At 33.2% G+C, this 15,859-nt stretch overlaps 2 protein-coding genes across 3 annotated transcripts; one reads left to right on the forward strand and one right to left on the reverse strand.

The window, feature by feature from the left end:
* The first annotated feature begins 3,569 nt into the window (after positions 1-3,569).
* Positions 3,570-8,748, forward strand: LOC126925646 (elongation of very long chain fatty acids protein 6-like). The gene is made up of 3 exons (XM_050741416.1): positions 3,570-3,742; positions 4,742-5,131; positions 5,581-8,748. The coding sequence occupies exons 2-3, from the start codon at positions 4,803-4,805 to the stop codon at positions 6,077-6,079; spliced, it is 828 nt and encodes a 275-aa protein (XP_050597373.1). The 5' UTR covers positions 3,570-3,742; positions 4,742-4,802; the 3' UTR covers positions 6,080-8,748.
* A 1,644-nt stretch (positions 8,749-10,392) lies between these two features.
* On the reverse strand, positions 10,393-13,276 carry LOC126925643 (elongation of very long chain fatty acids protein 6-like). 2 transcript variants are annotated; one of them, XM_050741411.1, is made up of 3 exons: positions 13,103-13,276; positions 12,062-12,458; positions 10,393-11,933 (listed from the first exon to the last, which is right to left on the reverse strand). In XM_050741411.1, exons 2-3 carry the CDS (start codon positions 12,397-12,399, stop codon positions 11,399-11,401), a joined length of 873 nt encoding a protein of 290 aa, XP_050597368.1. In that variant the 5' UTR covers positions 12,400-12,458; positions 13,103-13,276; the 3' UTR covers positions 10,393-11,398. The 2 variants fall into 2 exon arrangements, with proteins under 2 accessions (XP_050597368.1, XP_050597367.1); XM_050741410.1 differs by having other exon boundaries at positions 13,107-13,275.
* Positions 13,277-15,859: the final 2,583 nt, after the last annotated feature.

A 15,859-nucleotide genomic window follows, 5' to 3' on the forward strand; every position in this document is an offset into this window, starting at 1 on the left:
CGGTGTTATCCAGTATCCATTGAGACAAGGTCTAAAAGTATAAAGGTCAGAAAGTAATTTATAACCCAATGAATATTACAATAAGCACTGTGCTTCGAATATCTTTTACACTTTTACATATTATCTGCATAATGCGTATTTTCGCATTTCACGATAATCTACAAATATAGAAACTTCTGCAGTCTGCACATATAGATGATACTGCGTTATCGGTCAATGAATGTTTGTCAACGAAAAATGATCGGAGATACAAACCAATTCTCTTATCGAGTAGGTTTCTTTCCCTTATTTTTCTTGTCGGTTTATTCTTCTGCGGTGTCGTCTTACCGTATAAAATTAAATATCACTTCCGACGATTGAAACACGTACTTCGATCATTCTAACATTTCGATATCGAGCAGACACATTTTGAATCAGATGATTCTGCATGGTCGATCGATCTGCAATTATGGTACTGCGATTCATACTGATTAATATGAATGATGGCTTTCGTCGATATCTAATGTTATAACCATATAATACATATTATATATATTGTTCGTATATATCAGATTCGTTTCAAATTTTACCAATATAATTATTACGTTATTATTATTATTATATATACTATATACAATATATATATATATATTGAACCAGAACTTGTGAGAAGTACGAATTCAACACAATGAAAAAGAAGAAAAAGTTTATATAAACGTATGACATAACCTTGTTTTCGAGTTACAGCATATTCTGTAATACTATACGTTACATAAGACAAGAATTTCGTAAGAAACGGATGGATCATGCTGTTTTCAAGCTTAATGTCAACTCGCTTAATAGATCTGAATTCATTCAATTACGGGTTATAGAGTTATTTAATGTTTATTGTTTACAAAATGTCAGCTGATCAAACGTCGGCGATCAAAACAACCAACCAGTGTAAACTGTTCGAAGAATTTCGCGATCTATAATACGATGCTTCTGTCGAAGCTAGACCTGTTCCTTTAAGAATAAATGAGAAACTATTGCAATAAAAAGTATACTTATTTACATCTTTGCTATATTTTCTGCGTCACTTACGCAAAGATTGTAAAATATTTATTAGAAACATTACATGCGAATAGGTAATTACTGACTTTATATTCTAGTTGCAATGCATATTAAGGTCAGTCAAGAGATGTATACATTTATTGACCCATATATTGAAAAGTTCAAGATCACTGTTAATTTATTCTAATTTCTCGCTAAGCGTACGTTTATAATAAACATAATGCATATGCACAAATGCAAAGAAATAGAGTGTTGTAATTTTTATATACATTTTAGAAGTGAACGCAAATTTCATTATTAGAATTACCAGTGTTTCAAGAAGTTTCCTCTGACATATACAATATATTCTTATAAATTTCTCGCGATAAGCGTATCTATACGTAACATATATGAATCTTATACGCAATTGTAAGAGTTTGAAAAAGAAATAAGAAAAAAGTAACAATATTTACATGTCAGAATTTTTCTAATTAAATATGGTTCTTTTTTCTACGACGACACAAGGTGGCATTCTCCTTGGTATTAAGTTTCCATTCCCGCGCAGATATTGTCTGGCACTGGTAAGAAAAGCCAACTCGATGATTTTTATAATTTCTACCGAGCTCTATTTCTTTTTATACTCGCAACGAAGCGATTAACGAGTTAATAATCTCGGACAAAGTTATTAACATTCGTATCCAAACGTATAATGTATATATATATATATATATATATTTTGTTTTTCAGATTCGTTTCAAATACAATTACGGTGGCTGTGTTTCGTTACAGAGTTAATGAGATTTCAAAATGATAATAATAGATGCGGAAAATTTGTTGTTTTATATTATTTTATTGAGTTACGTTATGTAGATGGCGCCAATCATACTTTAGAATCGAACTTCTGTATTATAGGAAGTTCAGCGTTATTCGCAGATTTAAATGACCTTGAATTTTCCACCTGGTATATCGAAAGTAGTTTCAATCTATTAGAATCGGCAGTAATATTCCATTAAGCATTATGGCGATTCGATCTTTCGATACCTTAAATCCTTTCTCTTTTTCAGGAATGGAACTTCTCCTAGACATTATTTTTCAAAACTAACCTTTCCCAAGCTCTCATGAGCATTAAAAACACTTTTATCACAATTTTGTTGGGTTCATTAAATCCATTAAGCTATCCATTACTTGTAACGAGAGTTTGTATTCTTTTTTTCATCCGCAGATTCGCCCTTTAATTTATCAAAAATCAACTTAGCCCGATAGCATATTGTTCTCCGATCAAGTGGACATTTCTTAATCCGTAATTGGTCCGCACGTTATAACTTTAGCAAAGTTTCCATTTTAGCAACAAGCGGACCTCATAAATCAACCGAATGACCTTCCTTTATCACTATTACAAAACGTCTAACAAGACGTTGGAACTTTGACTCCATTTTCGAAAAGTTTTATGATTTCTAATTTAGTCTGTAAGTTTATACCGTTTCTTTTCTCGTAAATTAGGTGATTAAATAGGAGGAAGTGATTAACGTCACAATGACATCATCAATGATACTTTTAATTAATTCTACTCCATATCCACTTGACTGCAGATATGCTAATATATATATAAACAATAATATCTATAATAGCTTTATAGCATGCACAACTACAATCTTATAACGTAAATTGTATTATTGAACAATGTCATAAAAATTGTGGCCTTGTGAAAATTATGTATAAACAAAATTGCAATTATAATATAATATTTAATATTTAGTTATTGAACAACGCCATAAAAAGTGTGACCTTGTGAAAATTATATATAAAGAAAATTGCAATTATAATATAATTTTTAATATTTAGTCAGATATTATTATTATGTAATATAATTATAATGAAATACTATTATATATTATTATATTGTAATATAATATTATTATATAGTATTATATAATAATATTAGATAATATAATTTTATTAATTATTATATATCATATAATATAATTTTATTAACTATTACATATTATATTATATTATTATAACATAATAACCGTAATATTGCAAATTACATTAATTCCTATACTAATAATGTAATAAAATAGGTTATACATTTCTAATTACAGATTATAGGTGTCACTGAAATTGTTTTACTTTTTATTTAATCTATTTATATAGGCATACTTTTCCTCCAATAGCTCAAGGTTTCTTCAATGATATAGCATTTTTACATAGAATAATTCTCCAAATATTTCAAGAAATGTATTCGATTCCAATTCTAAGAGCTGGCTTCACCATCAATGGCTTCATTGATTGTATCATGAAAAATCGGCGTGGAAAAATCAAAAAATCAAATATTGTTGATTTCCCTGGTCAACGTAATCTTATTAAGTGTATCTTAAGTGTAAGTTCGTGATTCGTCATTTTCAGGAAGTACCACATTTTAAATGATATATGTGAAAAATCTGGCAAATGATTTGAATGTACTGCAATCACACCATCTGTTTCATATGTTTTTATAAATTTGATCTCGGGAGTGGGAGTACACACTGTAGGTTGACTAGAAATTGACTACGTAATTATTGGTAATTATAATTAGTCGGTTATGCGCGCTCGCAGATATAGCACTTGGCATCAAACTCTTGGATTATTTTCATCGAATTTAGGAATTATCTGTACGAAAATTCAACACCAAAGTGAATCATTGCCTGGAAAAAGAAGAACCGTTTTTAGTGATATAATCGTGTAATTAGCTGTAAGTATCGACACCCGGACGTCTTACTTCTCAACAAATTTAATCCAAATACCAAAATTGGAACACAGTATCTTCCGTAGCAAAGTAAACATTTTCTTTTTATTATTTAATTTGTAATTTACAATTTGTCTAAGTAAAAATGAGATGAAAAAGTTTTGTTGAAGATTTGTGGAATTATTGATAATATTATGGACGGATTTATTGTTTCTGAACAATTTAAAACTTATTTATAATATTAGAGGTATCTTTAACTTTTAAACAATCCTGCGAATTTATCGATCACTTGCATTTTTTTATTTTTTTCTTCCTGTCGACGCATTATTTAATTCCTTAACTTTATATTTTAAGCATCTTCTTTCAAATGTCGAATAAAAATAAAATGAGGATGAAACCGCAGCAAAGTTACCCCCTCCCCGATTTCGATGATTTTAATATATGTTACAAAAATGTTGAGCGATCTTTTCTATAAATACAACCAGCGTATTATATAATATTAATTTATGTTATGTAATATATAATAGCAGTACTATATGAATCTATTATATAAGATATATAATATTTAATAATATCGTATTATATGTAATATTATAACTGATAATACCTTTAATATAAATAATTATAATGATAAGAAATTTCCTACCGTGATAGTCCACGTGTGTTTGGCTCTTAATATTTAGCAGAGGCCCAAAATTTAATTATATTATTTATGTTGCTTAGCTTTCCAAAATTTTGTTTCTTTAATACTAATCATTTTTCGACATAGATACCTTATTAACTATTTATAAGGAATTAATCTGTTCTAATCTTTGATTTTCATAAATGGAACTCCGATTATTCAGAACAGAAATCTCAACATACTATTCGTTACATTTAGAAAAATCGAAAGTTATCCCTGAGAAATTAATTGGCCACAGTGTTTTGTCTTAATAAATTTGTTCCGTTAGGTCTGCAATTCTTCGAATTTAGGAAAAAATCTTAACCGTTTGTTTTTCTTTTCAGACAACTGACAGTGTTCTCTGTTAATTTAATTAAGGTGAACGAGTATAAGAAATATTACAAAATGAACGATGTGAATTATTTCATGAATGTCACTGGTCCCGAGCACTGGATAATCTTTGACTTTGAAACAACTGACTTTATCTGGAACGTTCTGATATGGATGAGAAATTATTGGTGGAAGTGCTTTTACTATACTGCTATCTATTTAGTCGTCATTTTCACAGGGAAGCTTTATATGTCAAATAAACCAAAGTTTGATCTGAGGAATACACTCGCATTATGGAGCGGATTGCTTGCAATATTCTCCATTATAGGAACTATAAGAACAATGCCAGAGTTGATTCACATATTATACAATCACGGATTTTACTATAGTGTTTGTTCGAACAGGTAATTTCTATCTTACAGTATTGAAATATTTTCGGGCGAATGGTACATTGAAAGTCGATCGTTAATTAAACTGTTGTTACTCGCTCGTTGCGCTCTCGAATCATCAAATGCCTCTATTAAAAGCGTTTTTTGATATCTTAAAAGCGAGCGATAGTTCGTACGAAATCATCTAACGACGTCGTTGTTTTTTAAGCCTGTATTAGCCGTCAGGTCGACCGAATGACGAAGTTAATTGGAAACTGCGTTCGTTGTAAAAACCTCGTTTCTTGCCTGCACTTTCGATCTCTTTCCGCGCAACGATCGAGTAACCATATTTCTAATTTCGTATTTGAAAGAATAAACAACAAAAGCGTTAGTAAAATAGGATTTCTTACGTTCGTTTATTCGTTCGTGAAATAATTTTCCGAAAATATTTTATTATTCTAATGTTTCGCATTATATGCTTTCAGTTACTATACTCATGATCATGTGTGTGCTTTCTGGTCGAGCTTGTTCGCCTTATCAAAGATCGTAGAACTTGGCGATACTGTCTTCATCGTGTTACGAAAGCAGCCATTAATATTTCTACATTGGTATCATCATATAACGGTTATCTATTTCACATGGTACTCTTATGCACTACTCATGGGAACATCCAGATGGTATATCGTGATGAATTACTTTGTCCATTCCTGGATGTACTCTTACTATGCTCTTAAAGCAATGGGATTCAAACCACCAAGATTCATCGCCGTGATGATTACTACGATGCAGCTAGTGCAAATGGTCGTAGGTTTCTTTGTAACTGGCGCGGCTTACTATTATGTAACGAATGGGGAAAAAGAATGCCACGCCACGACTCTCAACATCGTTTCCGGTTTGCTCATGTACTTCAGTTACTTCGTTCTATTCGCTATGTACTTTTACAAGACCTATCTGGCTGGCAATAGCAGGACGAAAGTCGAATAGGAATACCATCTCAACATAGAACAAACGATTTTGCAGAAATGCTATTTAAAAATCGTGCATACAATATTTACGTTTGTATTTATGGTATTTTTTTTATACGAAATATTTTGAAATCTCACTAATACTGTAACGAGACACGACTATCGTGATTACGATGGTAAAATTTGAAACGGATCTGAAAATGTAGAAACATTCGATAGCTACTCATCATCGTTACTAGGCGAAGGTACGAGATCAAGTAGTGTAACATGATCCTGTGTCAGACATCGCTGAGACAATGTATCTAGGTACTAGCTCAAAAGCGAAAGCTTCTTATTTGCAACTTCTTTCAAGTTTTAAAGTAAACTTTTACTATTTGTAAGATCTTTCTGATTAAAACGAGACCAAACACGATATAATTTGAGTTACATTTACTTATTGATATGTATTTAATTATCGTTTATCAAGTAAGCAAATATGCTCAAAATTATATCGTGTTTGGTCTCGTTCTAATCAGAAAAATGTAACGAACATATCGGCAAAAGTTTCATTGATCATAAATTAAAAATAGAAAATATTGATTTTACGCCTCTTTAAACGTTTGTTGACCGCTTTGACTCTCGATTTTTCTTCGTTTCTTACTCGTGTTATCCTTTTTTACGTTCGCTATGTCTAAGATCTGAGTTTTGAGGAATAGGATCGTTTCAGCATCTCCATAATTGCAACACTTAGGTCCCGATTTTCGTGCAATTATCAAACGTTTGCATATGTAGAAGTTACAAGATATTTATTGGAAACATACACTTCGCAAAAACCCTGAAGGTATTTGATAGTCAATTATTCAGCATATTAATAAGCTATAATATTCAGCCCATCTTTAGCACTAACTATATGTTTAAGACTATTATTTATATTGTATATTAACTTCGTTTTGTCGGTACAGTGCAGAATTAAATGTTGAACATTTAACAGTACAACGCCTGACGGGCATCAACATATTCACAATTATAGCTCACGGTAACAGCTTAGTACCGGCACAACAACATTATCCATGCATCGGCAACATACGAGATCACATTTCTAACCATTGCCCATTTTACAAAAGTATCGAAATTTACTATTAAAGAAACGGCTATAATAGCATTGTTACTTGATGAGAAAGAAGAGCGTATAGAAATCTGGGATTAAGAAAGAGCGAAGGTGAATTTTATACACTACATATATACGTAAATATGTCAACGACCCAATCTCAGATATTATTTTAAAAAATCGAAAATGTCATTCAAAAACGAAATACTAATTTTAGAAAAGCAATAACGATCATAGAGAAACTGGCAATATATTTAATTCTCGCTTGTCTATAATTTCACATTTTAATACGTCCCTCGGTGACTATTTGTCATAAGAAATGAATGAAATGAGCAGATAAACGATATTATAAATTCTTTTATCGAATATAAGAAAATAAATATTTAGGCTATTGAGATTTCGCATTCTTCACAAAGAATAAATCTATGCGATGGACATATAGCTCTTTCGTCCTTGTCACAGTGTGCACTATGCACATTTGTATTCTGTTTTTTCTTTGTCAAAAATATGACAATGACTCTTTTTCGTAGAAATCGTATGTATGTCTCTAATGACCATTATAAGAAGCCACATGGATCGATATACCTTGTACATATATTGTGCATAATTTACAGAGCGACACATTTGTGCGTGATGCTATGTATGGTTACACTAAAGAATGTACAATTTTAACTAGACAAAGGTGACTATGCTATTGAGGATAAGTGGGCGCAGTTCTATTAAAATGTATGTAAATACTGTGAATTTGTCTATGTTGGTCTGAAATACGATCGTATACATAGATTGGACATTCCAGGGGGGTAAAGGTTAAGGTTAGGTTTAGGTTTAGGTTTAGGTTTAGGTTTAGGTTTAGGGTTGGGTTAGGGTTAGGGTTAGGTTTCAACAAGACTCTTGACAAGGCAATCTCGGGAATTGTGCTTTACAAAACGCTTTTACAAACAGACACTAGAGAACACTGCGATCGAGATGTTAACACCATCCTTTGGTGAAAGTGTTAAACATAAAAATAATAAACTAAATTGAGATTGTTCAATGTAAACCGAATACAATTACAATGCAAATGACTAAAATGGACTTTTCATAGTTCTTCACCAATTATTTCAAGTATTTGATAGAGAAAAATGTTGTTTAAATAAATATCAATTATGAGCCATTATTAAATATGTATTATTATCTCCAACAAAAAAGTTGAACGAAGATATAACTTCCAAATCAAATCTGTACCCATATATTTAATAATTTATATTTGACGCGTATATTGGGAACTAAACTTTAGCTTTTCTTTAATGCATTAAAATATTGTGTAACTGTTAACACTCTATTATGTGTAAATAGTATCATGTCCAAAATATTATTCATAATTGAAACATTTTAATGTTATTAAATTTTGTATTGAAGAAGCAAAATTATACAGCCTACGAAGGTTTTTAATAGTAAAGAACTATGTATATTATATGACATTTGTTAGATATTAATTAGATGCAAAGTAATAGCAATATAATTGTAATAATAATGTAGTATCTAAATGGGTCTTAGAGGAAAGGACAAGTAATGATGTTTTGATTTAATTAATAATATTCGAAGCAACGAAATAATTACAATGCTGTCGTACGTCTTATTTTCATACGCGGCTTTCGACTTCCCGATTCACACTCTCCGGCTTCTACACCCGCTCGCTCTCGCTTCTCAACTCACACTCTGCACACCTTTTGCATCCGTCCTCTCCGGCTTCTCAACTAATACTGACTTTAACGTCTCTTTGTCTTTTCCCGCCGTTCGAGACACGTGTCCCGAAACGCCCGTGGCCAGGGTCACGCAGGCCTTTTCCACGAAACTATTCACTTGAAAGGACCGACGACACATTGATGTACCCGACGATGCCGCGGCTCTCGCGACATTGTTTATGGTTCGGCCGATATCTTAGGCCTTTTGCCTACAATAATAAATTTAAAACAAAAGTCGCTGACTATTACCACTATCGTGATACGGCTTTTCCTTCCATCCTCCCTGGGTGGGTCGAGTACGAGGAGATATTCGACAACCGTGAGATCGAGCTTCGACATCGACTGCTAATTGTAATGAAATTCGGTCAAATGGAAAGCTCCGTGTAACTTTAACGGGAACAGAAAAGGATTGTAAGGTGCGTTCTTACCGAAACAAAGCAGGAGAGAGACATGAAACAATTTATAATTGCGATACTTGTCCCGACAAGCCAAGGATGCATCTAGGCATATGTTTTATAAATTATTGCAAAAAAATACAGAAAAAATATTGAAAAATGATACGTTCAAAGATACAAATATATATTGATTATTAAGATATAATGTTCCTTTAAGTTAATTTTTGTATAAAATCATTTTATATTACCTACAAGACACTCGTCACATACGTGCAAAATCACCTCGAGTTGCTGCCACGTCCGATTGAAAAGGCCGTCGAATGCAAAGGTAAATCTTACCTTCTCGACTCAAGTGTCACGTAAAATAAAGAGAAATTTTATAAGAAGAAGAAAACTTTATTTTTACTTCGTTTATACAATTATAAGACACTTCCCAGCTCTAGCCGTGACCGTACGAGAGTGAGTCCCTACAATCTTTTTACTTTCGGTCATCTGTTCTCTCATTATCCCCACTACCCTGTAGGCGTACGTGACCTTTGTTACGCTTCTGGAACATTTGGTGGAAGGACCGTTAGGCCATAAATGAATCCTCAGGTACTCTGCCAATATACATTGTCGCCAAGGTCGCCATGTGTTCCTTTCGTCGGTCCATCGGGTGCGAAGTATGCCGACCGGGACACCATCCTGCCCGAGGTGTGTGTGTGTGACAATGGTCTCTGATGTGATTTACGTTACACAAGCACGTTAGTGCGGACAAATTGATCAACATAGTCCGGTCTTTAGAATCGCCTGCCATGGAATTTATTATATAGATATATTATATTAAATTATATTATATTAGATATTAGAATAAATTTTGTATGAAATTTGTATAAACATTGTTTATATGTACTATTATTTATTAATTATTTATAAAGGCAAAGGATTAGAGGAAACATTAGTCCTATCTACTCGAAAATTCCGTGAGGCGATTTTTAGTATTACATACTACTTTACTACATACTTTAGTATTACTTTAGTATTACATACATTTAGTATTACATATAGGATTTTAATGAGTAGGTAGGTATAACGTTTAATCTTTGAATATCCTGCAAAATTTGACAGTAACACATACATTTTCGGATAGGTTTCAAATTTTCTTATTGTAATCACGGTAGTCGTGTTTTATTACAGTGCTAATGAAATTTCATATACTTATAAACATTTTCGTGCGTTACATATTAAGTATTGATTAGGATGCATGATCCCATCGAGAAAGAACAATGAGATATACGGGGTGACGAAATTAAAATAACTTAAAATTTAAGCGATATGTATTTCTACAAGCAAAAATACGACGAAAATGAAGGATAAAGACCATTACGTTTGGCATTTTGTTTAGTAGATATTGACATTTGCAAATTAATCAAAATGCCCTTGAGTTGGCAACCTTCTTTACAAGGATGAATGAAAAGTAAAGCCTAAGGCGACGTAGGCGCAATGATCCTCAAACTTCACATTTTTCAACCGATGTACTGTAAGAACATATGAAATATCTGATAATTTAGTCCGCTGATCTTAAATTGCAAAATATAAGCAGTAGTCATCCGGCGTAAATATCTTGTCTCTATATAATGCAAAAGATATAATACAAATGCAAGCTCTTACAATTCGCTGTAACACGATTTGGCAAGTACAAAATGGAACGCTATGAGAATTTTTTAGAAATTAGAAATTTTCATTCGAACCAACGTGTGTATTATCTCAAATTTTAGAATACTGAAATCTTAAATTTATCTTTAGTTCGTAAAATATTAATAATAATTAATATTTTTCGCTGTAGAAATGCAACAATTCGAAACTTTCCTGGTAAAAAGTCGATGATATTTTTCACAAATATTAATTTTTGAAATGTTACATTTTTCAATATTTCTATACTCACAAACTCTTTTGTCGGAAACTTTATAAAAATTCGTCAAAAGATCCTTTTGGATTTCAAGGAGATCCTTATTAATTCATTAATAACACATGTAACGCTAATCCTGTCTAATCCTAAGCTAGTCATCATAAAATTGATCGTTAAATTAAATTTTTTCATTTCATTTATCACAAACATTTTTTACGTCTTTCAATTAAGAAACTTCGATGTTTCATTTCATCTTGTCACCGCGTGATGTTTCATTGACATATGCTCTTTTAGCTTTGTTTTCAGATTTCTTAGATAGATAAGCCCGCTGGAAGAATCTAGCGAATAGAATGAAATAGCTGAGGTACATCAGCATCGAAAGTTTCATGTTGTAACGTGTAACGTTACATTCGTTGTTTTGTAAGTAGTAGTAAGCTGCGAAAACTATAACGCAACCTACAATCATTTGTATCAATTGTAGCGTAGTGATCATTATGGCTATCCATTTTGGTGGATTGAATCTCATTGCTTTCAGACCGTAATAACAGTACATCCACGAGTGAACGAAGAAGTTCATCGTAGTGAACCATCTGCCAGTAGCTGAAGTTTCCGCATAAGAGTACCATGTATAAAGAAGAACCGTTATATGGTGGTACCAGTGCAGAAATATTAATGGTTGCTTTCGTAAAACGATGAAGACCGTGTCACCGAGTTCTAATAACTTCGACATTGTAAACAAGAACGTCCAAAAGGCTGCAACGGAGTCTCGTGTAAGGAAACTGAAATGTAAATAATTACGTTTCTGCTGTGAGTTAATATTCTGGAAATATGTATGATTGTATGTAATATGATATTAGTCTTGTAACTTAAAAATATTTTTAGGAATAGAGTATTAAAGTGAAATTACTTCGGAACACAGACGCTATAGTAAAAGCCATAATTGCTTAAAATGTGGTACATTTCTGATCCCATTCGAAGAAAGCCAAGAACGGAGAACGTCGCAAGCATAAAACTCCATAAAGTAAGCCAACGTCTTAGGTCGAACTTTGGCTTATCTGATAGGTAATACTTCCCAGAAAAAACTAGAATGACGTAGATAGCACAATATACGAAGCAGTATGGCAAATGATTGTTCACTGGCGTCACAGTATCCCAATAAACAAAATTTTTTTCCAAGTTCAAGACATACGAGTAATTAGGCAAAGAGATCTGCATGTAGTTTATATTCTCCTTCATCTTATCCATTTTAACGTTCGTCTTAAAATTTGCCTTTTCTACCCAAGATGTTTACCTCTGTTGCCAATCTATCGAAAAGGAAGAAGAGCACATCGGATACAGTGTAATTTATATTCTGACGAAAATGATGAATTGTCTCGTGTAATATAATTACTGTGTATTAATTATTAGTGTATAATATAATTATTTATAAACTATTCCGTGGTTTGGTGTAAACGTCTATGGCGATATGCACGTTATCCAATTGTGATTATTAATGCTCGTGTCATAAAAATGCATTTTACCTTTAATAGATCCGATAACAAACTATCTTATTCTTAAATTATATTATCTCATTAGGGGAAAAATGATAAACTATCTGAACTATACTATAACGGGTCACAACATTCAATAACAAACATTGACAAGTATATGTTAACTTTATCTATATATTGTAGATCAGTTAATTTCTTTAAATGTTGTGTACTTAGATGAACTTCTTATTTTGAATTTGAATTTTTTCAGGTTTAACACTTCCCGAGATACTCTGCAAGATAATATGTAGAATATACATTTCCAGGCTTTTGCACAACTCTGCTAATACTAATTGCCTGTTCAAATTGACTGTTCAGTGATTTTTATTCAATGAATATGAAAATATTTGTTAAAATACTCAAACAATTTCACCAACCGCTGTGTATACAAAATATATAACATATTTAAGCGTTAATACCAACGTATATCGTAGAATAAAATTCTTCTTGTACGATGGGAAATTCAAATTAGTCGATTCCAACGTTAATATCGCCTGTATCCTATTAATTCGACAATGATTGAATTGCCACCAAATTCTTGTTCTTCCTACAACCAGAAAAATGAGACTGAAGACTGAATTATAAAAATCATTGCCACTTGGCTGCAAAATTCCCACTCCTGATGCTGAATTAATAAATATGAATGTATACACGTGGAATATTCTTACGGAATACGCTTATTGGATATGTACGTTGGATCGAAGAATTTGCTTACGGGTGTCTTTTTATGTATATCTACCGTTCTAATGTGATATAATAACTTTAGTACATACTATATCACATTCTTGATCAAACAGTAATGTAAATTTCACACAAATGTAGTTTCTATTGCGATGAATTTTTAAAAGGAATGTTCCAATGATCTTTAAGAATTTTATTAAATGACTTTAGACAATAGGTTTCATTTTTACTTTTACGCTGAATATCAAAATTCCAATTTATCCAATTGTACAATTTTTGTATTTTGTACAATTTTGTATTGTATTTGTATTGTATTGTATTTGTATTTTGTATTTTGTACAATTTTCTTGAACTTAGAACACAGTCAAATTTTCCTAAAAATGGCTCAACATTCAATAACAAAATGTGACGAAAATATGTTAACTTTATCTATATATATGTTGTGGGCCAGTCAATTTTTTTAAATGTTGCTTGCATAAGTGAACTTATTTTGAATTTGAACTTCCTCGCAATTGTCAAGATTCTGAAATGAGAATAGATTCTGAGAAATAGTAACCATTTATATATTTATAGTATCTATTTACATCTCATTATCTTTCCTACTCAATTACTTCGACTTTGGACTTTTTTCATTATAATAGATATAAACCAATAATATTGCGTTTAATTAATGTATATCTGTTGTAATTAATGCTTATCATTATGTTAATACTTAACCACTTACTTACGCACTCGCCATAGGAAGCTATACGTTTCCCGTGTCACGACTAGCATACTTCAAATCCGATGGACCGTTAATGGAGATAAAGACGTGACAGCCTTGGCGACGATGTATATCGCCGAGGTGCCTAATGAGTCATCTATATCCTAGTTTGCTGTTGAGTGCCGAAGCGTGCAGGCGCGTGCCCAGTGCCCTGTGAAGTTCACAAAACTACACGTGACGCCCATCTGTCGAAAGCGAATCCATCAAACCTAGCCAAGTGTTCACACATCCTCTCGACTAGTTTTTTCATATTGAATTAACTAGCTCGATGATGGCCCAAACATCCCAAACAGGCTCTCCGGAGCTAAGTTATAACACCGCCGTTCTTCCTCCCCCGTGGCAAAGGGGCAATACATCTCTCTTTGCAAACGACCAGCACACGAAAAAACGCAAGCTGGAAACAATCAAGACAAATGTGAACAAGAGTCAAACTAAACCACTAGCTAGCCAAGTGACCACCTACAACAGGTTCTCAATACTTGAAACTACAGAAGACTCCATGAACACAACCGAAATGGTAAATAATCTACATACCCAAAGAATTGGACACAGTCACTCAGTGGACACTCAGAAAATAGTGTTCCCACCCCACAAAACAACTTCACCAGACTCGAAAAACTTATCGAGAAGCAAACTGAGCAAATTAACAACTTGCTGTCACTACTCACACTCTTCATGGACAAATTAATACGAACAGAAGCAAAATAAAACCAATGCGTATAGCTCTGTGGAACGCCAACGGTCTAGCTCAGCACAAATTTGAACTAGAACTATTCTTAAAACAACAGCAAATCGACGTAATGCTCATATCTGAAACCCACTTCACCGAAAAAAACTACCTCAAAATACACGGCTACAACTTCTACCACACCCAACACCCCAGTGGAAAGGCACACGGCGGCACCGGAATCATCATCAAATCCAGCATTAAGCACTACGAGCTTCCATCATTCCAGAAAGACTACCTTCAAGCCACAAGCGTAGCAATAGAAAACCGCCATGGTACTGTAGTATCGGAAAAAGGATAGGATTAGGATAATTTAGATTTGTAAAATTCTCCTAATACTATTTATTAAGATAAATGAAAATAACAGAGATTAATTGGACAGAGAACGATAAATGTTCAACTTGAACTAAAACACAAAAGTCTTATTCCGCTCAAATCACTCTCGCAACTCTATAACTCTCGTCTTCGGCATCTGCACTCGCACGCTCTCGCTTCTCAATTCATACTGTACGCCTTTTGCATTCGTTCTCACCGGTGTCTCAACTAACACTGTCCTTTAGCATCTCTTTTGTCTTTTCCCGCCCTATCGCGCACGTGTCCCGAAAACGCCCGTGGCCAGGGTCACGCAGGCCTTTTTCACGAAACTGTTCACTTGAAAGGACCGACGACACATTGATGTACCCGACGATGCCGCGGCTCTCGCGACATTGTTTACGATTCGGCCGATATCTTAGGCCTTTTGTCCATGATACTACAGTACAATCACCACCTCAGCAGTATACTGCCCCCCCAGACACTCGATTGCTAAAGAGAACTTCGACAGCCTCTTTGACGCCCTAGGTAATAGATTCATAGCTGGAGGAGACTATAACGCCAAACATACCCAATGTGGCAGCAGACTTGTCACAGCAAGAGGCAAAAAGCTCCTGAAAAGCATAACCACCAACAATCTCAACTACCTCACCACATATAAACCCACATACTGGCCCACCGACACTAACAAAA

This window comes from Bombus affinis, chromosome 16 (assembly GCF_024516045.1).
Source record: "Bombus affinis isolate iyBomAffi1 chromosome 16, iyBomAffi1.2, whole genome shotgun sequence".
Classification (NCBI taxonomy): domain Eukaryota; kingdom Metazoa; phylum Arthropoda; class Insecta; order Hymenoptera; family Apidae; genus Bombus; species Bombus affinis.